At 45.2% G+C, this 26,264-nt stretch overlaps 3 protein-coding genes and 1 long non-coding RNA gene across 35 annotated transcripts; 2 read left to right on the forward strand and 2 right to left on the reverse strand.

Moving 5' to 3' along the window:
• The first annotated feature begins 115 nt into the window (after positions 1 to 115).
• LOC120672917 (leucine--tRNA ligase, chloroplastic/mitochondrial-like) lies at positions 116 to 13,084 on the forward strand. The gene is made up of 20 exons (XM_039953540.1): positions 116 to 503; positions 746 to 890; positions 986 to 1,042; positions 1,560 to 1,679; positions 1,877 to 1,981; positions 2,127 to 2,350; positions 2,443 to 2,509; positions 2,585 to 2,739; positions 3,221 to 3,482; positions 3,564 to 3,758; positions 4,364 to 4,443; positions 4,674 to 4,736; positions 4,819 to 4,900; positions 5,290 to 5,367; positions 5,441 to 5,542; positions 5,675 to 5,847; positions 5,919 to 6,096; positions 11,740 to 11,817; positions 12,123 to 12,254; positions 12,684 to 13,084. The coding sequence occupies exons 1-20, from the start codon at positions 160 to 162 to the stop codon at positions 12,915 to 12,917; spliced, it is 2,874 nt and encodes a 957-aa protein (XP_039809474.1). The 5' UTR covers positions 116 to 159; the 3' UTR covers positions 12,918 to 13,084.
• A 158-nt stretch (positions 13,085 to 13,242) lies between these two features.
• Positions 13,243 to 18,478, forward strand: LOC120672919. 30 transcript variants are annotated; one of them, XR_005674402.1, is made up of 8 exons: positions 13,249 to 14,033; positions 14,149 to 14,625; positions 14,718 to 14,797; positions 14,883 to 15,706; positions 16,044 to 16,136; positions 16,592 to 16,712; positions 17,004 to 17,107; positions 17,923 to 18,478. XR_005674402.1 is itself a non-coding variant. In XM_039953544.1 (4 exons), exons 1-4 carry the CDS (start codon positions 16,670 to 16,672, stop codon positions 18,061 to 18,063), a joined length of 321 nt encoding a protein of 106 aa, XP_039809478.1. In that variant the 5' UTR covers positions 16,592 to 16,669; the 3' UTR covers positions 18,064 to 18,478. The 30 variants fall into 30 exon arrangements, 1 of the variants encoding a protein (XP_039809478.1); XR_005674406.1 differs by having other exon boundaries at positions 16,647 to 16,712; XR_005674401.1 differs by having other exon boundaries at positions 16,044 to 16,109.
• Positions 18,479 to 21,480: 3,002 nt separating this feature from the next.
• LOC120676368 (16.9 kDa class I heat shock protein 3-like) lies at positions 21,481 to 22,926 on the reverse strand. Its single transcript, XM_039957629.1, has one exon. The coding sequence runs from the start codon at positions 22,163 to 22,165 to the stop codon at positions 21,713 to 21,715; it is 453 nt and encodes a 150-aa protein (XP_039813563.1). The 5' UTR covers positions 22,166 to 22,926; the 3' UTR covers positions 21,481 to 21,712.
• Positions 22,927 to 23,635: 709 nt separating this feature from the next.
• LOC120676369 lies at positions 23,636 to 25,546 on the reverse strand. 3 transcript variants are annotated; one of them, XR_005675795.1, is made up of 3 exons: positions 25,224 to 25,546; positions 24,915 to 25,130; positions 23,636 to 24,053 (listed from the first exon to the last, which is right to left on the reverse strand). It is a non-coding gene; the product is annotated as an uncharacterized LOC120676369 (long non-coding RNA). The 3 variants fall into 3 exon arrangements; XR_005675794.1 differs by having other exon boundaries at positions 24,912 to 25,130; XR_005675793.1 differs by having other exon boundaries at positions 23,636 to 25,130.
• Positions 25,547 to 26,264: the final 718 nt, after the last annotated feature.

Raw genomic sequence — 26,264 nt, forward strand, 5'->3', positions numbered from 1 at the left:
AATTTGTTTTGTGCCTCTCCCTCTCATTTTTATCGCTAGTTTTATCCTGGACCAGCTGCAAATTCTAAAACCTTATCCCAAACCTCGCCTCGTATATTTGGCCACCACACTCCGCTCCCGCTCCAAGCCTCCAACCTTCTCCCCCTGCCCTCCAACCCGATGATGGCCTTGGCGCTGCAATGGCAGCTCCAGCTCCCACTCCCACTTCCACTCCAGGCGCGGCCTCCCGCTCGCGCTGCGGCCCGCCGGCGGCAGCGTGGCCTCCTCGCCCCCGCCCGCCGCGTCCCGCCGCTCCGAGCTCGCTGCTGCGCCGGCGAGGCCGCTGCCGCCGACGCGGGGAAGGCGCAGGCGGCGGCGAGGAGGGCGTACCCGTACGACGAGATCGAGCCGAGGTGGCAGCGGCACTGGGAGGAGCACCGCACGTTCCGCACCCCGGACATCGGCGAGGGGCTCGACACCTCTAAGCCCAAGTGCTACATCCTCGACATGTTCCCATACCCCAGGTGAGGAGGTGCCCTGTCCATCTATTCTGTCAACACGCTTTATAGGGTGCTTCAGTTGTTTGAGTTGTGACGTTTTTCTACAGTACCATGGTGTTGAAGCGTGCACTTGTGCTATGCTTGCTCTGAATTCATGCCGTGTTAGGATGAAATTGTCAATTTGGTTAATGTAGTGGTCATAAAAAAAATCGCATTTCTTGATCAAATTGCATGCTGTTTACATTTTTTTTCGAAATGTTGTGCAGTGGGGCTGGGTTGCATGTTGGGCACCCCCTTGGATACACGGCAACTGACATCCTGTCAAGATTCAAGCGCATGAAAGGCTTCAATGTTTTGCATCCTATGGGATGGGATGCGTTTGGTCTTCCTGCTGAGCAGTACGCGATTGAGGTTGTTTAGAGCCTCACTGTATGCCCTCATATGGCTTTCATCTCTAAGAGTTATGATGTGTTTATAGTTATCTGACTTATGTACTCTGAGCACAGACGGGAACCCACCCTAAGATTACCACTGAGAGGAACATTGAGCGCTTCCGAACACAGGTAATATACTGCATATATACATATATCTGCTTCTAGAGTTTAGTAGACATTCTTGTAGCGAGTAGATACCACTCTTATGCTTCTTTAAGCGAATCTGTGTTAGGAGTATGACAAACTGAAGGTGCTGACAGGAACTATCTAACATGTATGTAGCTGTTAATACGGAAAAAATAGTAACCAGTGTAACTCTATGTTTTTCCGTTTATTTGTCATGCTTTTAGGGTGATTTGTTTCTCCTTTTAATGATTAATGAAATGAAGTGCAGCTCTCCTGTGTTTTCGAGAAAAAAATTGATTTGATCAGTTCACAAATTATGTGCCATTTTATTTTGGAGAAGACACAAGAAATTCCATGACAATTTCAATGAGACGAAAAGGTGTTAATCTGCTATTCCATTAGTAGTTACCATAAATCATTGATAGCATGCTGATATTTTAATGTTGCTGTGCCTGTTGAAATATAAGTAATTCTTTCTGTCTATGTTGTACTTTGACTACCGATGTTTCTCATCTTGCAGCTGAAATCATTAGGTTTTTCATATGACTGGGATCGTGAAATCTCCACAACAGAGCCGGCTTACTATAAATGGACGCAATGGATTTTCCTTCAACTATTGAAGAGGGGACTTGCTTATCAGGTCAGAAATACTATTTTTGGCTGCTCTTGTCTAGGTTAAAGTGTACCTATCTTTGATATTTCCTGCTTCACACTTTCTTTATTTCAAGTGATCAACTTCTTGGTACTGTTCATTTTTAGGATTCTGTTTTTATGTTCTTAGTGTTGCATTTGTGGTTTTCAATGATTTTTAGGCTGGCATTGATATCTTACAATCAGGCCGAGGTACCTGTTAACTGGTGCCCTGCTCTTGGAACTGTCCTGGCGAATGAAGAAGTAGTAGATGGTGTGAGTGAACGTGGTGGTTATCCTGTTATACGGAAGGTACGTTGTAGAATCCAATGAGCTCTTTTCTGCTGTATGGCTTTTCCTTTTGATATATGTTCAACCTTGTCAATGCATGGTTGTTAAGTACCTGTCTGCTGAAAAAGGAATATTACAGCTATCCATTTTCTCCTCTGCTGTATAGCCAATGCGCCAGTGGATGCTGAGGATAACATCTTATGCTGATCGACTTCTTGAAGATTTGAATGATCTTGATTGGCCTGAGAGTATCAAAGAAATGCAAAGAAACTGGATAGGAAGATCAAAAGGTGCTGAGCTTGTATTTTCTGCAGTTGACAAGGAAGGACATGACCTAGGTGCTACTTTGTTGGTTTACACAACAAGGCCAGACACGATTTTTGGTGCAACGTATGTACTCTGGCTTATCTTTCTTTAACTCTGTGCATATTACTAACAATTTATTGACTCAGATAATATAGAGGTTATCTTTTTTGCTGTAGATATCTTGTTGTGGCACCTGAGCATGTTTTACTGTCATCTCTAGCATCTGAGCAACAACGAGCACATGTATGTTCTTTTGTCCTTATCAACGAGCACATCATCAATATTTGAGGTATATTGTGTACTAACTGGAAAAGGCAGGTAGAGGAATACAGAGAACTTGCAGCAAGAAAGAGTGAACTAGAAAGAACTGATCTTCAGAAGGAAAAAACTGGGGTTTTCAGTGGTTCTTATGCAAAGAATCCAGCAACCGGGGAGATCATACCGATATGGGTAGCGGATTATGTTCTAGGAAGGTTTGTCGACATATGTTTCTCGTGTATTCTGATGTCATGTTTTGCAATATCATGTTATGTTCATCTTCTTTTAAAGAAATACAAATCAAATGCTAAAAATTCAGGACTAGTTTGGTAGCGAACTATTTTCTACACCTGAAATTCTGAATAGTAAACACTTCACTCTTCTTATTGCAACATTGAAGGAAAAATCCAAGGGTCTTACTAGAGTTTGCTTAATTCAGTGATCCATGAATATTCTTTTCAATATTGGTTGTATTTGTATTATTTCCTTTTTCCCATGAACTAAGTTTTATTATTCAGAAAGAGACCTGGTCACCTGGTAGAATATCATTGTCATAGAATCGATCAATAAATTATTGGACATTACCTCTTTAAGTTTAATAACTTATGAGAAAGATTTTAAAAAAACTTAGACTTGTGTTACTATTTATTGTTTTTTACTGTTTGTGCTCTCTAATCTTTAACTGCCTCATTGCAGCTATGGTACTGGGGCTATCATGGCAGTGCCTGCGCATGATTCCCGTGACCATGAATTTGCCGTGAAATATGAACTTCCAATCATTAAGGTTGTAAGTCCACCGAATGGCAGTTGTGATCCAGCGGAGGCATATGCAGATGATGGCATCATGATTAACTCATCCAGTACTTCATCTGGATTGGATATTAACGGAATGCTTTCCCAAGATGCTGCTAAGAAAGTTATTGCGTGGGTAGAGAGTAATGGCTTTGGAAAGAAAAAGGTGTTTAATCCTACTTCATCATATAGTAATGTTGTGCATACTACTTTCATGAGGGTTTAATTGAGCCGAACCGAACACCAGGTAAACTACAAGCTTCGAGATTGGCTTTTCGCGAGACAGCGCTATTGGGGTGAGCCTTTCCCTGTGAGCTATCTTGATGATACAAATGAAATGGTGCCTCTTTCAGAAGATGAGTTGCCCTTAACTCTTCCTGAATTGGATGACTTCACCCCTACTGGTACTGGGGAACCACCTTTGACCAAAGCAACGAACTGGGTATGAGAGCAAGCTTTTTGACACTGAGAAATTATTATGCCATGTTAATATATAGGTAGAAATACAAAATAATCATAACGAAAGAAGAGGTGGAATTGAATCAGAAAGTCAAACAGGGAATATGGAAGCATAGAGGTTGTTTGAGATGTAGAACGGCATAAGAAAGTGCCAATAACTGCTTGTGAGTTAGAGAGGAAAGCAGAAATTTGCAAAGACAAAAAAATATTGTTATTTTATTACGTGAATCCCAAAATCACATTAGAAAATGTATAAATTGCAAACAGCAGACATGTATAAGATCCAAGGTTCCAAAAGTTTTTTGATTCTCAAACACAAGCTCAGTTGCATTTCATCTCTGTTACTTTGACTGCCATGCATTGTTCATCACTATATCTTTTTGTTTTGCTAGAAAGAAAACTGGTTGATGTTGACATTGATTATCTGAAACTGCAAAAACGTCTGCCTAACAGTGTCATGAAATTTAATTAAACTGCTGCTTGATAGTAGAAGTTCGCCCTTTTCTCTGTTGGCAAAATTTACAGTTGTGTTTCTTTTACTTGTACATACTGTACACACCTATTTATCTGTTTTTACTGCCTTTTTAGGTTAGAACAACTGAACCTTTATCCGGGAAGCCTGCAAGAAGGGAAACAAGCACCATGCCACAATGGGCTGGATCTTGCTGGTAACTTCTTTCATAATCTAATCGTTCTAACAATAATGAGGTAGTGAGCACTCGTGCAAGTTTTATTTTAATGTATAATAGGAACTTCTACATAGTGGCCCATGGAAGAGTGCATTATTGCTAACATCTCCTCTCATTTGAAAAAATGTCCTCATGTTATTGAAAGATACATGATTGCTGGTTTTGTGATTGGTTTGTAGACCCTTACATCTTTAATGTGTTATTTTCAGGTACTATTTGAGATTCATGGATCCAAAAAATTCCAATATATTGGTTGACAAGGCTAAAGAAAGGTGCATCCTTATGTCGCATGCCATCTCCAAGAAGGGGCATGCATGGTGAAACTAACTATTCTATGTTTTTGATATCACACAGGTATTGGGGTCCAGTTGACATCTATGTTGGTGGTGCAGAACATTCTGTCTTGCACTTGCTTTATGCAAGATTTTGGCACAAGGTTCTTTTTTTGTTCAAATAAAATCTTTTAATCCTTGTATGGTTCCATTAAAGTTGATACAGTTTGTAATTTATCTTTTGCAAATATATACAAACCTTGTAGCTTAATTTGTTGATATCTTGTTGTAAGCACTTGCTGTCTGACTTTGCTGACTAAAGATAAGTAAGTTTTTGCGCACAAAGTACTGAAAACAATCATGGAAGCCCAAGTTGTGTATTTTCAAAGTTATACAATGTAGAGCAGAAATTTAGCTACTGTTAGTCAAATTCCTCTGCTCCTAGGACGTGTGGGGACCTGGTTAATATCTGGGTTTTAACACTTTACCTCCCTTATTCTACCACACACTGCCGTTTGGCCTTCCTTTATTCTAACTAAGTGGTGTTTCTTAGGTTCTGTATGACATGGGTGTTGTCTCCACTAAAGAACCCTTCAAGTGCCTGATTAATCAAGGATTAATACTTGGAGAAGTAGGTGACACTACTTTCTGCCAGAACTTATGTTCATCAATGACTTTATCGTTCCTAATAAATGCTGTAACAGGTTGAGTATACTGCATATAGAGATAGTGAAGGCAGATGGGTTTCTGCAGACTCAGACTCAAGTTTAATTGATCTCTACCAAGAAAAAGTGCCTGCAGATAAGGTCTGGTCTGGTACATCTATTTTTTTTATTTTTTTCTCTAACACGCAGGAGGTGGTCTGGTACATGTATTAACTGTTCTTTTGGTGTGCTAAAAGGTCAAAGTTTGATTGTTGTCTGGTTCAACTTTGTAAGGTTACAAAAGTTGGAGATCATTATGTGCTGAGGGATGATCCAAATGTTCGCCTAAATGCTCGTGCCTACAAAATGAGTAAAAGTCGAGGGAATGTCATCAACCCTGATGATGTGGTTTCAGAATATGGTGCTGATTCTCTTCGCTTGTATGAAATGTTCATGGGGCCATTGAGGTGTGTATATAATCTTTTATAGATGAAGCTGTAACCAATAAAAAACCTGACAGGATATTTGGTACTTACAGAGATTCAAAAACATGGAGCACTGGGGGAATTGAAGGAGTGCACCGGTTTCTTGGAAGAACTTGGAGACTCATAGTTGGTCCACCATTACCTGGTGGGTCATATAATGATGGAACCACGACTACTGAAGATGAACCAACCTTAGATCAGCTTCGAGTTCTTCATAAATGTATTGCAAAGGTAGGTCACAATTGTCAGTATTTTCAATTACTAACACTTTTTACTCATGCGCTCTGAAACATAAACCATGCAAAAATGTTTAGAATATTAACTGTTTGTAACTTCTACAACAACTATGACTATGAGGCCTTTTAATCCCAAGAAAAATAAATATAATATTCAACAAAGGAAACGAAGCAAGGAAATAAACTTGATGATGAAGAAACCATCCTCCACACAGCAGTACCATGGCCTGTGTTCATGTGAATACTGCGTACGTGCACTAATTCCTGGCCATAGCACCGTTATCCTCCAACTTTCAAGTACACAATAAGAGAGGAAATCAGACTCATTTTATAACATTCGAGTTGGGTAGGAATAAGGATATCACACAACTCATGCAATGTACCATTTTTAGTAAGTTTGTAGTTATTAGATCCAAATACAAAGGTGGCTAGTTTTATATCAGTTGCCATGTGAAAAGCTATGATGCACAGGTGGCATTTGCACAAATAGATTTTTCTGTCATTACATATAGTTCTGTACTCCTGTTTAATGTTCAGCTTAGTAATGATTTGTTCTGTTATGGATTGATATGGATTGAGTCTAAACCTGAGCACAAGAACAGATCGATAATCACCCAACTCGCCCTCCTGGGAGGCTCTGAGCTTGCGGGAACTATCTTCTGCCTAAAAACCCTAATGAGCCGCCGGCTCTTACATTTATAGAGTCTATGACAATTAACTAAAACACCCTTGACAAAACAGCCAAACTAATAAGAAGGAAAATAAACTCTTGCTAATCAGTTGTGGACGCCGCTTGCTTCTTCTTGCGTTGATATTTCTTCCCAAAGAATGTGTCCACAACACTCCCCCCCCCCCCCCCCGACCAAAAAGCTCGTCCTCGAGCTTGAAAGTTGGATAACTCTCCTTGAAATCTGTCAGAGGCTCCCATGTTGCTTCAGCTGGACTACGACCTTCCCATTGCACCAAGAGGTTCCAAGAATTATGCGCCGGTGTTGCACGAAGCACCTTGGCTGGAACCGGAAGAGCACGACCATGAGCAATCGGAGGTAGGGCGACAGGAGCAGCTGGAAGGTCGCCAGTATGCTTCTTCAGAAAAACCACATGAAACACATCATGGATGCGAGACTTGGGAGGGAGACGAAGACGATAAGCTACTGATCCAATTTTTTCAATCACCTGAAACGGACCATAGAAACGTGGTGCAAGCTTTCCCTTAGAGCCATCGGTAATACCAACTGCGGTTCTGTGATGAAGGCGAAGCCAAACCCAGTCCCCCACCGCAAAGGCAACCTCACGATGCAACCTGTCATGGGAAGTCTTCATGTAATCTTGAGCTTGTAACAACCGCTCCTTAATCTCTGCAAGAAACACATCACGATGCTGGAGCTGTTTGTCCACGGCAACAACTCTTGCCAGCCCGGGCTGATATGATGCCAATGTTGGCGGTTCACGGCCATATACCACCTGGAAAGGAGTGGTGCGCAAGGCCGACTGGTAGGACGTGTTGAAACAATATTCAGCCCAAGGAAGCCACCTGAGCCAACTGCGTGGTCGATCCCCAGCCAAACACCGCAGGTAGACACCAAGTACCCTATTAGCAACCTCTGACTGCCCATCCGTTTGCGGCCGAAATGCAGAGCTAAGACGAAGCTTGACACCAGCCAAAGTAAAAAGTTCAGACCAAAGGGTACTTGTAAAGACAGGATCACGATCACTCACAATTGATGAAGGGAACCCATGCAACTTCACAATGTTGTCGAAGAACGCTTGAGCCACCGTTAACGCGGTATACGGATGTCCCAACGGCACAAAGTGCACCATCTTTGAGAGACGATCCACCACAGTCAGCACCACTGATTTGCCGCCCACTCGTGGAAAACCCTCCACAAAATCCATGGAGATGTCAGACCACACCATCGATGGAACGTCCAGCGGCTGCAACAAACCGGCTGGATGAAGATGCTCGGTCTTGTTCCTTTGACACACCAAGCAGCCACGAATGTACTCACGAACACATGCTGCCGCGCGTGGACTGTAAAATGACGCACGCAACCGAACCAAGGTCTTTTGCACACCTTCATGACCCGTTCCATGAGCATGGTCCAGAAGCTGGGGCCAGAACGCGGAGGAGTCAGGGAGAAAGATCTTCCCTTGATATAGGAGCCATCCACCTCTGACCAACCCTCCCCAGCAGAACCCGCCGAGATCTCTTGCCGCTTCGCCAAAACTTCCGGCAACGATGCAGACGCGCGCCTGAATTCCTCAAACAACTCGAACTCCGGCCGCGAGATAGAATGTAGACGAACAGCTATCTCTTGCTCGTCACGGCGTGATAAAGCGTCAGCCACTGCGTTCATCTTGCCCGGTTTATACTCCACCTGAAAACTGTAACCAAACAACTTGCTCACCCAAGTGTGTTGTGGTATGGTGGAGAGTCGTTGATCAAGTAGATGCTTAAGGCTGCAATGGTCAGTGCGCACCACGAACTCCCGCGTCCACAGATACGGTCGCCAGTGACGTACGGCCTTAACCAACCCGATGAGTTCACGCTCATATGCTGCTAACTTGGCGTGCTGCGGGGCCACGGGACGACTGAAGAATGCGATCGGCCCCTCACCCTGATGGAGGACCGCGCCAAAGCCCGAACCAGAGGCGTCGCAATCGACTACGAACGCCTTTTCGAAGTCCGGCAGTTGAAGTACCGGAGCCGTAGTCAGGGCATGCTTGAGGGCTTCAAATGCTGCTGTTGCCGCTGCTGTCCACTGAAAAGCCTCGCGCTTGAGAAGAGCCGTCAATGGAGATGCAATGACACCATAGTTGTGGATGAAACGACGGTAATAGCCAGTCAAGCCCAGAAACCCACGAAGTGCCTTGATGGATCTCGGCAGTGGCCATGCCTGCACCGCACTGATCTTGTCTGTATCCATGGCGACCACTCCATTAGCAATGACATGGCCGAGATACTGAACACGCTGCTCCCCAAAAGAACACTTGGAACGTTTCAACACGAGGCCGTGCTGCCGGAGCGCCAAGAAAACCGAGCGCACATGCTGCAGGTGTTCTGACCAAGATTTACTGAATATGAGAATGTTACCAAAAAACACGAGAACGCACCGGCGAAGAAAAGGTTGTAGCACCGCATTCATCAATGCCTGGAACGTAGATGGAGCATTCGTGAGACCGAACGGCATCACAAGGAATTCAAAGTGCCCATGATGTGTTCGGAACGCCGTCTTGGCAACGTCATCGGGGTGCATCCGGACTTGGTGATAGCCGCTCCGCAAGTCCAACTTAGTAAAAAACACCGCGCCCTTGAGTTCATCCAACAATTCCTCGACGATGGGGATGGGAAACATGTCCCGCACTGTTTTGCTGTTGAGGGCGCGATAGTCTACACAAAACCTCCAGGAACCGTCACCCTTGCGAACGAGAAGCACCGGCGAGGAGAATGCCGAGGTACTTGGACGGATGATGCCTTGCGCCAACATTGCCCGACATTGAGCTTCGATCTCATCCTTCAACAACTGGGCATACCGGTATGGACGTACAGCCACCGGCGGTGTTCCCGGAAGTAGATGAATATGATGATCAAACGAACGCGCCGGCGGTAAGCCCTTGGGCTCGGCGAACAAGTCGGCGAACTCGTCGAGTAGAGCCAGCAAATAGTCGCGCTTGTCAGCTCCCGCGGTAACCATGGCAGCCGTTGGTCGCATGCCACTCCAACGGACGCGACGGTCGTGCCACCAGAACACCATGGTGAGGTTGGTGAAATCCCAGAGGATGGGACCGAGAGTGCGGAGCCAGTCACACCCCAGGACCATGTCGATGCCCCCAAGTGGAATGACGAAGAAGTCAGCCACGAACTCCTCTGTACCAATTACGAACCGCACCGCCTTGCACACTCCCGACGCTGCGACGCGATCCCCATTTGCTACACCGACAGAGAGACCAGGCCGGGGCGATGGCACCAGACCCAGACGGCGGGCCGTGGCCTCGTCGATGAATGAGTGAGTTGAGCCAGAGTCGACCAACGCAGCGGCGGTCTTATCACAGACCACCGTGGGCAGCTGCAACGTTGCGCTTGACTGAATACCCGTGATGGCGGCCACAGAGATCTGCAGTTCATCATCCGAGCCACTGTCCTCGGATGCGAGCGCCTCGGTGTCAAGCTCAAGGAAGTAGATGCCTTTTCCCGTGCACTGCTTCGCATGCTCCTTGGAAAACTTCTCCGGGCAGTTGAAACACAACCCCTCCAAACGCCGTTGCGCCATCTCCTCAGGTGAGAGGCGTTTGAACCGGCTGTCCACCAGGGGTGCAGGTTTAGCGGACGCGGCGGGCGTTGCTGATGTAGATCCCGTCGCGCCAGGATGCTGGGACGTCCGCAAGGTCGAAGCCGGAGGACGTTGAGCCGAACGCGTGGGAGTGCGGTTGTTCCCGGTAGTCGCATCGGCTCCCAGAACTTGGCGGCGCTCGTACGCCCGGGCGAGCGCCATGGCGTCCTCCAGGGTTTCTGGCTTCTGGAGCTCCACATCAATGCTAAGAGGTTGCTGCAACCCAGCAGTGAAGATGGCAATCTGTTGGGCCTCCGTGACGTCCTCACAGCGTGCCAGGAGGAGAAGGAATTTCTCCTGGTATTCATCGACGGTGGAGGTGCGGCGCAGATGTGTGAGTTCGCCCAATGGATTACTGCGAAGCGGCGGCCCGAAATGCCTGTTGATGGCGTCGACGAACTGCGGCCATGTTGGAGCGCCTTGATTCTTCTCGAGTCTGTAATACCATTGGTTGGCGGCTGCCTCCAGATAGAACGATGCCGTTGGCACCTTGAGGTGGTCCGGCGTGCCGTAGGCACGGAAGAACTGCTCGGCCTTGTGCAACCATGTGATGGGATCGTCGGAGCCGTCGAACTTCAGAAATCGGAGCTTGTGCGACGGCGCGGCCGGGGTTTCGCCGGATGACGACGATCTATCGGCGTCGAATCGGCCCTTGCTGGCCAGGACTTGCGTCTGGACGTTCTTGATGGAAGTCGACAGAAGCCCGACTTCCTGGCGGAGCGACGTCACTTCGTCGTCCATCTTCTTGCCGTTGTCGCCGATCATCTTGACGATGCGATCGACCACTTCGTCCAGGATCGCTTTCGTGACCGGAACGTCGGCATCGGCGCCGTCGACCATGGCGGTAGGGTTTGGCGGCGCGCAAGGGAAGCGGGATGTGGCGGAGGTGACGATGGAAAACCAGGCCAAGGAAGATCCCTAGACTGATACCAAGATGTTATGGATTGATATGGATTGAGTCTAAACCTGAGCACAAGAACAGATCGATAATCACCCAACTCGCCCTCCTGGGAGGCTCTGAGCTTGCCGGAACTATCTTCTGCCTAAAAACCCTAATGAGCCGCCGGCTCTTACATTTATAGAGTCTATGACAATTAACTAAAACACCCTTGACAAAACAGCCAAACTAATAAGAAGGAAAATAAACTCTTGCTAATCAGTTGTGGACGCCGCTTGCTTCTTCTTGCGTTGATATTTCTTCCCAAAGAATGTGTCCACAACAGTTCAGTGGTCATTTTCAGTTTGCACTATTGTGATTGACTAATTGTGACTGATTACCGATTATCATGTATTATTTTGGTTTGTAGGTCACAGAGGAAATTAACGAAACAAGATTCAACACTGCAATATCTGCAATGATGGAGTTTGTGAATGCTGCATACAAGGTGAACACAAACTTCTCAAAAAAAAAAAGATCAACCAAAGGCCAAAAAAAAATCTCAAAATTTGGCTAGCAACATGAGAAGATATATTTGGATTGACCAAGTGCAAGTAGAAATATATGCCCTTCATCATTTACTTCCATTAGATCTGTTTTTTTATTTGTACCAGTGGAAACTACTAGTCAAAATTGGCTCTATTGGATCATGCCATGTTCAAAGTGTAATGCATTTATATAGAGAGGGAGCATAAGGTTGCATATTCCATGATTTACAGAAGAATTTGATGTGACTCTAATGTTCTCTTACAGTGGGAAACCCAACCGAAGTCTGTTACTGAATCCTTTGTTCTGCTGCTTTCGCCCTTTGCACCACACTTGGCTGAGGAGCTTTGGTTCCGCCTTGGACATCCACAATCATTGGCGTATGAACAGTTTCCAGAGGTAACAATGAAATATATGCTGCTTCAGCACATCATCCCTTGTTGCTGAGTGGCATAGATTTAAGTCAGAAAGTGTTAACGTGCACGGTTGCTAGCTACTGAAACAGCCTAAGCATAAAAACCAGTGCAGACTGCAGTATCTTCTTAGCTCTGTATATTGAAGTGATAATGGGTGAATCTCTTCATGTTTGAGAAAAAAAAAGGGTGAATACTGTAATACCTACAAGACATTGTAAAGGATTAGCTATCAGTTACTCCCGAGATGCCTAACTTCAAGAGTGCTTTGCATAGTGATGCATCTAATTGTTTTACAAGTCTCATATGTTCTCTTAAGTGTAACTGGTGATTTCTAAATTTCACTTGTGGTTGTGAAATCTTTTGTTTTATAGCCTATCAGAAAAGTTTACTGAGCAGTTTCTTTCTTGCCCAGGCAAAAAGTGAGTACCTGGAGGAGTCAAAGTTTGTACTCCCTGTACAAATCAATGGAAAGACCAGGGGTGCAATTGTTGTTGACAAATCTTGCTCTGAGGATGATGCGTTCCAAATAGCAGCCTCAGATGAGAAACTCTCCAAATATCTTGCTGGAAAGGGCATCAGGAAGAGAATTTACGTGCCAGGAAGGATCTTGAATGTTATCCTAGATCAACAAAAGACAAAGGCTTGATAGTTGCTCTTGCTTTTTGTTTGATCTTGCCAAGAGTCCTTGAGTAGTAGATAGAGATTATTGAGACTGAGAAGTGACAAATCTGTAAATTTTGATTGGTTGTAACACACTGTCAACTTGTTCAGGCTTTGGATTAAGAAAAAAAAAGGCTATTGGTGGTTGGCTTATTGCTTTTGTGCTTAAGCCATTTCTTTTCTATATGTTAAAGCTCCACCCCTCCTCGCCCTCTCATTGGTCCACGATAGCAAAATCAATTTCCGCCGTCAGATGCCGATCGCTCGGCCCCCGCTGCTCCCCCTACCCTATCTACCCTATCCACGCGCTTCCATGGCGAAGCGACGGCGGCCGGGTGGCTCCACCTCTAGGAGGAAGCTCGCGGCCACGACGTCCGTCGCCACCAACAGCAGCTCCTCAAGGCGCTGCCGCCCGCGGACCTCCTCCTCTCCCCCACACTCTTCGCGACGCCGAGCACGGCTTGGCGGCTGGGCGCGCCTCCCTCGGCCCTTCACCTCCCCAACCTCCCTCCCCCTCTCTTCATGCGTCTCCATGGCCGCGAGCCCCGCTGGCCGGCCGTGCAGGAGCGCCCGTCCCATGCTACCACGCGCGGATGGAGGTCAGCGTGCGCAGATCCGCGTGCATAGCATGTGGCCGGCGCTTCTCCAGCCGCGGGGGGCGACGCGCCTCCGTCCGCTCAAGCCATCGCGGCTCGGGCGCTTGATTCGGCCAGACGCCACCACTGCCTACCCTCTCCTCTCTCCCCTCCTACCCTAGATCCAATCATTGCTGTGGTTTTGGCGAGGATCCCCGCAGCGGGGGCACCCACGCCGGCGCAGCTCCACCACGAGAGCACCGTCTCCATACCCAGCCTCTGCAGCTCCGACTGCGCCGAGGCCATCACCGACAACGATGCGTCGTCCTTGTTGAGACCTAGCGCAGCAAGGCCATCCTCCTCAACGACCAAGAAAAAGTTCCTCTATTCCTCTTGCCGCCCTGTGTACTGTCTCCGCCGCATGTGTTGTTCGCTTCGTTCTCTACGTTGACATGTTTTGTGTAACTTCAGAAGTTGGAAGCGTGCACTTGATGTGTGCACTGCTCGCCACCGAGAGGCTGTTGTAGGTAGGTAGCAAGCAAAATTAGCTTCTGATTTCAACTTCTAGCTCATATTCAACATACAATGCATTATTAGCGTTACACTTGAGTTGTTAGTTAATGGTTTTACAACAATTCTCAGATCATACACCTCAGTCCATGGGTCCTTACAGCTTGGAGCAGGAGGAACGAGGGGTGGTTTCTGCCCCATCAATGAAGGCGACCACTTCGCAACGCCAAGCACTACCATTAGGCTGCCTGAGCTATTGGTTTTATACATAAATGCATCAGTTCAGTATCTATGTAGTGCTGAAACGTGAATGGTTCATAGTATCATCTGACACTGCTCCATCTCGGCATACCTCAAGAAAACCAAGGTTCCAAGTTCTCTGATGGAATGGCCGATGATGGAAGTGAGCTATCAGATCATCACCAGTCCCCCTTTCTGTGTGATTGTTCCTTACAATGGTGCCTGATAGATCAGTTTCTCTCAATTTCGCAATTGCTTTTTCTTGGTTGGGAATATCACGGCAAATCTGATGCCTGTTAGCAGAAGGCAACTGTCTTGATCATCCTAAGTTATCGATGTCTTGAAGGCATATAATACAATGCCAGTAAGGTTAGTAGGCTACATTAGAATCTAGATAAGAAATGTGGTGTCTATCTATTCTAGGCAATGATTCCTGGAGTTGTCTTATATTTATTTTTCAGAACCTTCTATGTGTATGATTCAGTGATATGATGATAACTACATGCGATTGTGGATTATCGGAAATACTTCAGGAATTTAGGTATGTTACCTGATTACCTATGGCCTTACAGGAATTTAGCTTCAGAGAGTTGTAACTAAGGTTCAGCAATGGATTATATTTGCAGGTCTACGCAAAGCTAAGCATGCACCCATTGCAAGCAGCAGTGGAGAAACCAAACAATATGTATGTACTCCTTTATAATCTTTAAATTTATAATTGCCTCCGATAGACAGCACCAGTGCTCAACTGAATTTTATTGAAAAGTCATTCTGAAAGCCTTTTGCAGTGAGATGCTCACCATAAGGATTTTGGTTAGTTTTATTTGTCTAGACATCTATATTACTGCTGTAAGAGATTCATGAGCTTTTTAGGCCTTCTTTATGCTCGAATTCGGATGTCAAGTTTAAATATTTGGGGGCAAAAAAAAGATTGCAACAATTTTTTTAGATCATCTTTTAGGTAAGTTACGGTTGTATTTATGTTGTAATCATAACCACCTGTTCAATTCATAATATAGTTACCTTACTCTGTCATTAATTGTTTGCTGCAAAAGTTGTAGGTAGTAACAAATTTTTAATTGGACTGTTGGAATCTTAATTTGATATTTTGAACTGTAGGATAAAGTTGTCAATTTGATCCCTTTAAGTTTCCTACCACTTCTTGATCTACCTTGCAGATTTAAGGAAGTGTGGATAGTGGACGGGTGCTTGGCAAGTTCCTTATAGTTTTCAAAGAGTTTTTCCCATGATCTCATTTATAGATTGGCTTCGAGTGCATAAAGGTCGCCATGCCATTTTACAATTTTCAGATTCAAGCACACTCGCTTTCATGAATGTTAGCGGCTTGAAGAGTAAAACTACATGATAGGATATTGTCAAACACATCTTTTTTGTTGAATGCTAATTCAGCTTCCGTGAGCTAGCACCAGCGATTGCACTAAGTTGTACGGTAATGTGCTAAATTCTTTTCTACACGACCCCTTTCTATTTTAGCATAGGAACAGTGCATTGGTTTGCCTGGGATCTCTATTCTTGTAGGTCTACCCTTAGTTATTTTGATCTTCAGCGATTTTCTTTTTCAATAGACCTTTTCTGTGTTGTTGCCATTTCAGTAAAATATATGACTTAGCAAGAAAAGTATTAGAATTGGAAGTTTGGAACTACATGTCCAATTGGAAGAATACTTTTGTAGATATGTGTTCTTAATGATTTAGTTATACTTATTCTGTCTAATTAGCAGTTAAATGTCTGCCATTTACTTTGATTGCCTCCCATGTATGCATCAGGTTCCTACTGCACCTGCATTTATTGCACCCGCGTGCGCACCAACAAAATATTGGACTATTTTCAAGGTAGAGAATCAGATTATCCAAGTTCAGGTTGGGATAATAGGATATCAAGCTACTACTTAATGAATCAGATTATCTCCAGTGCAGTACATGCATTTACCAATAAAATGTTTAGGTGTAGCATCTTTGTAACTATATGTAGTTCTGCATTTAAATTTCCAGGGAAAAACCATAGATGTTAGCTTTGGTACCATTGTACATAAATGTACATGTGTATTTAGATTCTATTACAAGAAAAATAAATTATATTTCCGCAGAACCATTATTCTTTTGCAAATATATGCTCCCTTTGTTTACTTAATTTGAGAAAAAGAAAGTAAAATCTACCAATTGCATTTTTGTTCCATTATAGAATATAATTGATCTTTCCTAAGTGACAATTACAGGGGTTTAGAAAATATTAAATGATTTTTCATCACAATGTTTTTGGAACATTTATGACCAGAATTTTAGCCATTTGCTTCTTATCTTTTTTATTTGTGAAGCTGTTCAAATTGCACCAATAGAGATAACACCTTTCCATATGTAATGTTTGTGAAGCCTGTTTCAACAATGCTCTTTCAATGATACTACAAGATGTGTGGTCTTCACCAAGTAGCCAAGCGGGTAAACTCTCTTTTTGATTGTTGTCTATAGTAGCCTCTACCTGCTCCTACTCTAACAAAATTGTATGGTAATAATATTTGCACAAGAATGAACTTACTACCAGTCCAAAAAACATGTAAATGTTCGTTCCGATTGTGAATCTTTGTAAATATTCTCTCTTCATTGATTGTAGCATGTTTATAGTACTATGTGAACTTGCAAAGATTTGATTGCTTAAATACATATTTTATTATTTTATAAGGTCATAAAATTTGTAATGAACAGCAAAGCATCTAACTGAAATTACTTCAGGGGATACAGCTTGGTACCTTGTGTTTGCTAAATCCAAAGCTTCATCATTACAATGGAACAACAGGAGACTCATAGGACGAAATTCGCACATGGTTCAATTTGAGGTAAATAAAAACATTTGTTCCGCAGATACTCGGTTGCTATGACTATATAGTTGCAACTTGAAGACATTCAACACAGGCCACATTTGCAGCCTTCTTAGCTCTTTCTATTACAACCTCATTTATTTTGCATCCACATTTCTCAAAAACCAATACCATTAAGCAAAAAAGAAATCATGTTTACTATTGCATAACGAATGCTTGCTACTCTCCTCTCGCCCTCAATGATATGAACAATCATACTCTTAGTATGTGTACCAAGCATAAGAGGTTCATTCAGCTTTAGGGCACAAAATTCTTTTCTACTTCACCTCCTAATGACATGCATTATATTGTGCCCAAATAACCTTGAAACCTTAGAATGCCATCAAACTATACATAAAGAAAAAATTATCTTATCTGCAACCCACTCCAGTTTATGACACTCTGTAGGAAAGTAGGATGCGTATAATGTGGTCGATGTATTGCTTGAACCCCTAGGCTGATTATATAGAAGTACATGGCTTGGAGGGCAAGTAGACTCTCCTAGAAATAAGGAAGGTTATCCTGGGATTACAATCAATCCTAAACTAACCATATCCGGAGTTGTCTAATATACTCTAACACACTCTCCCTGTTTTTTTTAACAGAAAAGAAAAATAGAAGTATCTGCAATTTCCAAGGTGCTTCTAAAGTCAAGTGCTGCCAATGAAATTTTACAAAAGAAAAACATGTTTCTTTCATTTCATTTAAAAAAAAAATGTTACCAAATGTCATCATTTCTTCTGTAGCCACACTCTCCCAATAACTCTTTCCTTACCTATACCTCATCCTTTCAGGAACAATCAGGTCACCATATCGACATAGCAAAGCAACCTTCCATCACAAATGGAATCGCTTCAAGTGCGTCATCAGCATTCACCGCCCAGATCGATGCAGCCGCCCAAAACGCTGCCGAGAAAATCTTTGTGGAACTGTAGAACCTAACTATGGATGCACAAACTGAAATTCAATTTCCCGACACAAATTCATCCTTCTCACCTTCATTTGAGGTACCAGCTCCATTTCTGGGTGCTTCTACCAATATTCTAGCTGGATTCAAAATTAAAGAGGTACACCGTGCACCTACCTCCATACCTTGCAACGGACATAAATTTATCACTAATTCAAATTAAATCGCAATGGTTACATGTCAGGAACAACACAGCCATCCTAGGAACTTTACATTCAGGAACGCCTATGCCAGAAAATATGATAGGCAGTAGTGCTTTTGTACTAATATATAGTTATGTATTATACATGTGAAATAATTGTGATGTACCATATACCTACTAATATTTGCAACTGTCATGATACTAATTTTATATCTGTTAATGACATCCTATCTTAATCTAATGATGGCGCGCCAAGGCGCGCGCAAAGTACTCGTTTCTTTTTATAGTTCATTTCAGTTCTGTAGCTGGAGGCCTGGAGCTTGAAATGTGTTGATGGAATCAGCACTGTTTTTTCTTCTGTTTTCTTTATGCCTTTGAAAATGTGATGCGCTGATAAACTAGAAGTGGTTTTATTGAACCCATTAAGATTCCTGCAGAAATAGAAAATCAATTTTTTTTAAATCAAATAGAAAACCATTCTGGTTCTCAATTCACTCAATCTCTTTTGCTGATCAAATGGCATATGGTTTAACTGAAACTTGTTGCTGTTTCTTGCCTACCTGTCTTTATCTGCTCCGCCTCCTGTAGCTCAATTCGCCGGCCTGGGTATTTCATATTTCTGGAGTTCCATTATTTTTGGTCAGGGTCTTGTTGCTCTTTTCAACATGTAACCAAAATGGGAACACGTGTTTTTTAGGGCAGGAAGATGGTGAGCAGCTGTGAAACCAAATAACCAAAATGGGAGCATGCGTGGAAAAACACAAACAAACAAAAAGACGCCTCCCTGCAAAGAGAACTTTTCATCGGTTAGATTGGCACAAGTAACACCCCATTTCACCACTGTATTGAGCGCAAACGGAAGCTTATCTAAGCCTACCTGTTGCAGGTAAGGCGTCCTAGCCGTTTGGATACATAATGAGGATTGCTAAGACCGTGCTTGCCGCACGGCGATAGCCCTCTCCGATTAGCGCCCTATATCTGACGGTGATCCGATCTACGCGGGCGATGTGGGACTAAAATATGTACCGCGAACGCCAGGACTCGGTGTCTCTCGTCCCGGCCGGTCATCATGCTCCTGCCCTGCGGTGTGCGGTGCCCGGCCGACGAGCGACGAGGCGCACGAGCGAGCTAGCGCCGCCTGCGGTGCGTGTGCGGGCGATGCTGCGCGGTTGGAGTGTTGCGGAGTCGTGTGCAGGAAGGCGCGTGCCTGCCTCGCAGCCTGTCGTTGGCCGGCGAGCGCACGTGCACGACGTCGGCGAAGTTCCGGCGGCCAGTGGAGCTGCTGAGCAGACTGCAGGACCGCGCCGGTCTCTGGAATCCATACTTCAGACGGCGATTGGGAACCGATCGAGATTTAGCACTACTTTAATTATGTGGCTGGGGTTGAGCTTGGGCCTTTTTTTTGCTTCGACATAGGCCAGTGACGAAATTCAGACCAAGTTTCTAATTGCCTTGTGAGGTTGTGAACTTGTTATCTTGTTAGTGTTCACACCTCAATGGAGCTACGGAGATACAGGGCAGAGTATATATACTTTCCCTCCCTCAACTATCACAAAGTCTATTTTTCTCTTTCAACTACAAAATCGGGTATTTGGCCTCCCCAATTATTAAAATAGTTTGTTTTATCTCCCTCTTCGATTTTACAAGTGGTTTTATGTTTTTCATAGATTTTTCTCCCTTATCAGTATGCACATGTTTTTTAAAGAAAACTAACACTACTACATTAATCTTTTTTGAGGCGGTTCAAAATTATTTTCAGAGCCGGGCAGACTTAATCGTCTCTGACAAAACATCAATGTAAATGACGTATTTTCAGAGGCGGCAAAACGTCAATGTAAATGACGTATTTTCAGAGGCGGTTGAGCGCCCGCTTCTGTTAATGAAATAGAAAAAAAATGAAAAAGCCCATCGAGCCCTCCGAGCCCATCGTGCGCGCCCGCTGCCGCGACCGCGGCCCGCAGCTGCCCGCCCGCGGCTCCACGGCCAGATCCCGCAGCTCCACGCCCGTGGCAGCCAGATCCCACGTGCCGTCCCGCCTCATCGCCCGGCATATAGGGAGGGGGGCGCCACCTTGCCGCCTGCCCACGTGCCACTTTTCGTGCGCCGTCGCCTGCCATCGCCGGTGCAGGTGAGGAGAGAAGAGGGAGGGGCGGAGAGGAGAGGGAGGGGTGGTAAAGAGAGAGTGCGGAGGGAGGGGGCGGCACAGGATGGTGAGTGAGGGAGGAAGAGAGTGGTGTGTTAGTGTTAGCATCAATTATATATACTTGGAGCTATTTATCGGGCTGAGTTGGATTTTTTTGGGCTGGACTTTTTGACTGAGGCGGGCTCTTTACATGTAACCGACTCGGAAAATAGGACTATTAAATGAGGTGGTCGTATTGATTCTGACAGCCTAGATTAATTTGTTTTGCGAGGCGGTTTTCGGGACCACCCCTATAGCAAATCTTAGCACTGGGAGAACCGAGCGTCCATGGCATCAATCTACAGCTGGGGTTGCGGAAGAAATAGGGCGACGACAAGGACAAAGACAGAATGTTTAGGGGCAGATCCAGGGGTGCTGGAGCCCCCCAAAACCCCCAAACATTTTTCAGTTATGAATGAAACGAGAGGAAGAAGAGGAGGAGGAGAAAGAAGAAAAAAAGAGAAGAGAGGAAGAAAAGAAAAAAAATGAGCCCCTCTAATTTTACATCCTAGATTCGTCAGATTCATCACTCAAAATGTTGAAGATGATAGAGGAGGGTTGAAAAGTTACTTTAAAAAAAAAGAGGGTTAGAAAGGTCTTCATAGGGATGGCCTTGTGTGGGCCGAAACGCGCTTTAATGTGGCATGGTTTTGAGTGGACTGATAAGCTTGATATCGAGAGGAATGTGCTAGGCTATAAATGTCGGACTGGGCTAAATCGCGCTGAGCTTCATCTAAAAATGGGCAGAAATACAGCTTGATTCGGTATCCGACTGAGCTTACACGTCCAAATTTCAGCAAAATATGTAAATAGTAATCATCAAACATAGGGGGTGTTTAGTTGGTGAAAAAATTTGAATTTGGATACTGCAGCACATTTCGTTGTTATTTGATAATTAATATCAAATTATAAATTAATTAGTCTTAAAAAATTCGTCTTGTCCTAATCAATTAAACTATGTAATTAGTTATTTTTTAACTATATTTAATACTCCATGCATACATCCGAAAATTCGATGTGACAGATATTGTGCAAAGTTTTTTGGGACTAACGCAGCCATATAAGAAAAACTCTTTATATTTTTCATTTATTCACCATGAAACCCAAAGACGACTCCACTGACAAACACAGAAATAACAATGCCGCTCACGGGTCGACGCGGCAAGCACAACATTGACCACAACATGACCGACACGTACGACATCATCAAAGAAGAGGATTCAGGAACACGACGACCAAACACTGACCCGAGCACGATATAGTAGCTTGCGCGACCTCTTCAAGATCAAGCTCTCAGCCAGAGATCTCGATGGCTTTCACCTCGGGCTTCTTGACCTCGGCCTTGGGCACAGTGACGGTGAGCACGCCGTTCTCCAGCCCGGCCTTCACCTGCTGGTCCGTCTTGGCGTTCTCCGGCAGGCGGAACCGGCGGAGGAACTTGCCGCTGCTGCGCTCCACGCGGTGCCACTTGTCGTTCTTGTCCTCCTCCTCCTTGCTGCGCTCGCCGCTGATCACCAGGACGTTGCCATCCTCCACCTCCACCTTGACCTCCTCCTTCTTGACGCCGGGGAGGTCGGCCTTGAAGACGTGCGCCTCGGGGGTCTCCTTCCAGTCGATGCGCGCGTTGGCGAAGGCGACGGTGTCGCGGTCGGTCGATGCCGCGGGCACCACGGAGCGGAAGACGTCGAAGGGGTCCCAGAAGTCGGCGAAGGGGTCGAACACGTTGCTGCGCCTCGCCAGCGACATTGTTGCCGGTTGGGTTTCTGAGCGCGGATCGGACACTGCTGGTGGATTTGCTGAAGTGCTTGTTCGGAGCTAGCTCTTCTAGTGCTGGAAGCTTTGATCTTTGGTGTGAAGGCCCGGGGCGCATGGCAGAGTATTTATAGGTTCGCCAAGAACAGCTCCCGAAGCCTCCGGAGTTTCATTTCATACTTTTTTTCTGGACTTTTCTGGTAATCGATTAGTATGGAAGTATGTTGTGAGAACCGCCCAATTTACCCTCGGTTTAGGTGAAATTATTGATTAATCCTTTAAGACGAGGGCTAACACGTGTCCGTCTCTCGACACGCCACGTGCTAATCCACGCCTTAGAGGCACTTAATCAACACAATTCACCCAGAACGAGAACAAACCCGGTAGTCCCGGTACGTGTTTGCCACATGCCCAGGATTAAGCACACGTACCGTTATACAAACGCATACATTGCTGATGATCCACAAAGAGCAATTTTATTCATTTATTATTACAAATTTGATATAGGTGGGTCCAACCTAACTTCATTACAAACCTTGGGCTCACAGAAACCATATTAAACAGAAAATTAAGGATTATTATATTTACATGCTCTCACGGAGTTCGATTACGAAGAAACTTACTACGATGATGATGTCTTGCTCAAGGACACCATCCCAGCCTCAACGACCTACTCCTCCCCCGCGCCTAAATCGGCGGGGTAGAAGTGGCCGAACACCACTTCGGGTTCACCTGCAACTAGGGTTAGAAGCACCCTGAGTATAAAGGTACTCCGCAAGACTTACGCAAATAAATAAGCAAGGATCATGCAAAGGCTCAAATAAAAGCTTTAAGGTTAAGTAATTATTGCATAAGCATGAGCTCTTCTAACAAAATTAATTAAAGTTGCCCAAACCCCCAAACACTTTTAGTTGATTAAGAGAGTAACATCATCTATAACTGATCATAGATGTAACAAGAACCGTTCCCATCATAAACGATAATCTATGAGGAGTTCATGGGATAATGAGCTTGCTCATAACCGAGAGCGCGGCAATTCGAATTGGTTATAACCTTGCAAGGGTGTACTACTTTACCCACACGACGCGAGGACCATGCGACTCACCCAACCGGCCAAAGTTGGATAAGGGGGCACTCGCGACAACCGTTCCCAACATGGCTCGATCATTGAAATCTTCACACCTAGCTTACGTGTAGAGACTTAGTTTCCACCGGGGACATCTCTAAACTTTCCTACACATAGGTCCATCCGGGGGACACCTCTAAGCCTCTCTACATAGCCTTTAGCCACGTATCTAGGACTGTACATCAATGATCAAGTCAAAGAAGGTAATTGGCTTATCCGTTCCATTATATTGGATATGTGGTAGCACGGAAAGGTGCTCAAAACCAACGTCGTCCACTCGGTCCTTAATCGATCCAAGCGGACTATGCCCATGTGACTTCATTCTCTAGGCCCTAACATTCCGCTCGAATCTCGATACTGCACTCCACTTGTCCCAGATACTCAAGTGCACTCAAGGATAATCAGGTAAGTGTGATACTCCAAACCATTCCTTTCGAGCAAGCAATATGAGTATTCTAAGCAGGGCTAAGCATCTAATCAGATTAAGTTATTAACTGACTAACAAGTGACAAGGACATGGATAACAATTCAAGGAAGGGTAATGCAAGAGAATAGGTATCAAAATGCAATACATACATACTATATAACCCCATATTACCCGGTGATGTAACTAACTAACTCAGATTAAATAGGAGTAAAGAATCATGCTTAGCTGCTTGCCTGGGTTAACTTCGGGCTCGACCATGAACGGGATTCCGGGTTCAGGCTCGACGGACTCGGCAGGCTCAACGGGTTCGTTCTCCGACGGTTCAGTCACTATAATGCATGAATGAGATGCCAGAATTAGCATGATGCCCTGATTGTGCAACAAATGCTATGCATGAAATGAGATGCATGCATTAGTGTGATATCCTAGATTATGCAAGGGTGACAAGACGTGAATAATGAATGGCACATATGCGATGATGCACAAACGTAACACACGCGACAACAACCAATCACTATGCAAACACGAACGAGGAAACTAGAGCAAGAATTAGGAAATAAACTTATAAAACAAACATAAATCACAAATTAAATTGAGAAAGCAAAGAACATTACAAGGAACTCATGAAAATTTGGATTTACATCAAAAGCATTTTCCTAGAATTAATCATAAATATATCAATTTTTAGTTACTCTAAATAAGATAAATAAAAAAAGAACATGCAAACGAGTCCAAACAATTTCCATAAAATTTGCACAGGAACTAAACATGTAAACAAGGCTAACAAAAGTGGTTTTGCCATTTTATCATTTTCAGAAAATATTTATGCAATAAACAACATTTCAGACCAAGCACAAAATCGAAACAAAACGCTAACCAACATGCGAGATTCATGCAAGCAAGTTGTACCACTGGAAAGAACATTTCACAAGGAGCCTAACAAAATTTGGTTTAGCATTTTTAGAGCATCACACAAATAACTAAGCATTTAACTCACTTTTGCAATATTAAACCACAAGTAAATCTACAGGACAGTAACATGCAAAACTATATTTTTCAGGAGTAGATCTAAGCAAAAGGAAACTAACAAAACAAGTTTCACTATTTTTGGATCTATATATATTTTTCTATGATTTTTGCAAACTCAAACACACACAAGTACAACAAAGATTGTTATTAGCTTCTACCACTGCTCATCTTCTTCGTGTCCACGAACAGACCCACGACGCGCGCGACGCGGCGGACGGCGGCGCGGCGAAGCAGGGCTGGAGAGGGGCCGGAGGCGCGCGCAAGGCATGTTCCAGGCGACGGCAAAGCTCACCAACAACGGCACGGGCGGAGAGGAGCGACGACGGGGCGGCGCGACGACGAACAGCGGCGGCGGGCGGAGGGCTGCGCCAACGGCCCTGCAGGGAGGGGGAGGAGGCCTGGTGAGGAGGGAAATCGAGCGAGGGAAGGGAGGAGATGCTCCTCGCGCAAGGAATCGAGAAGTAGCTCACCGGAGACGGCGAATCGACGGCGGCCGACGGAGCTCCTCGCGGCGGCGTCAATGGCGGCCGGGCGGCGCGGGCTCGATTCCGCCGGGAAAACGCGGGAGCGAGCTCGAGGAGGCTGGAGGAGGTGGAGGGCGAGGTGAGGGGGCCGTGGGTGCGCGAAATCGAGGAACGGCGGCCGGAGTTCGTCGGCGCGGCGATGGGGGCGAGCTCTGCTCGAGTTCCAGGAGGAGGAAGATGGGGAGGAGAAGGAGAACACGGCAGCGGGGAAGGATAAGGCCGCGGCGTCGTCGTGGAGGATGGGGCGAGCGGAGGACGCGCGCGGCACGGAAGCCAGGGATGGCCGGCGCGTGGCGACGCGTGCGTGCCGCGGCGCAGAACAGAGAGGAGGAGGAAAGAAGGAGGCTGACGGGTGGGCCCGGCGGGAAAATTTTATTTATTTCCTTTTTTTTCTTGGGCTGTGACATATGTTGCTTTACGTCATCAATAATTTATTTTTCTTTCTTCGTTTAAGTCTAGAAGGGAACACGCTGCTCTAGAGTCGTCTGGTGCTTCTTGCTCGCCGTGTCCTCTGCTTTATCTTTTTGTGTCCCATCTGCAACCTACTTTGTTCAGATCAGGAGAAATTTAATACTGCAGCTCGTCATGTTTCTTGATCAAAGCTTGATGTATTTGGTTGGCAAGGAGAATCGTTGCGAATGATTGCTACAGCCGAGCGGTACCGGAATGGGCAACCCTTATGCTTATCCTAGGGTAGTACAGTACTACTAAAGCATTCCAGTGCCGCTCTTTTTAGATTTTATGGAGGACTACCGTGGCCAGTGGCGGAGCTAGAACCAAAACATAGGGGGCCCAATTTGCAAAGGAAAGATGCAGAGTAGAGGACTGTTGTGTGGGGGATGGAGCTGATGCTAGCTGTTGGTCGACGCTCGGCCGTCCAGGCCCCGCCGGTCACCCGCTGAGGCGCTGACTCGTCAACTCGCCGCTCATGGACGCACAAGGCAGCCGGATATGACGATGTCGCAGAGAATTGCGGCTTGCTGTCAT

The sequence above is a fragment of the Panicum virgatum genome, chromosome 5N (assembly GCF_016808335.1).
Source record: "Panicum virgatum strain AP13 chromosome 5N, P.virgatum_v5, whole genome shotgun sequence".
Classification (NCBI taxonomy): domain Eukaryota; kingdom Viridiplantae; phylum Streptophyta; class Magnoliopsida; order Poales; family Poaceae; genus Panicum; species Panicum virgatum.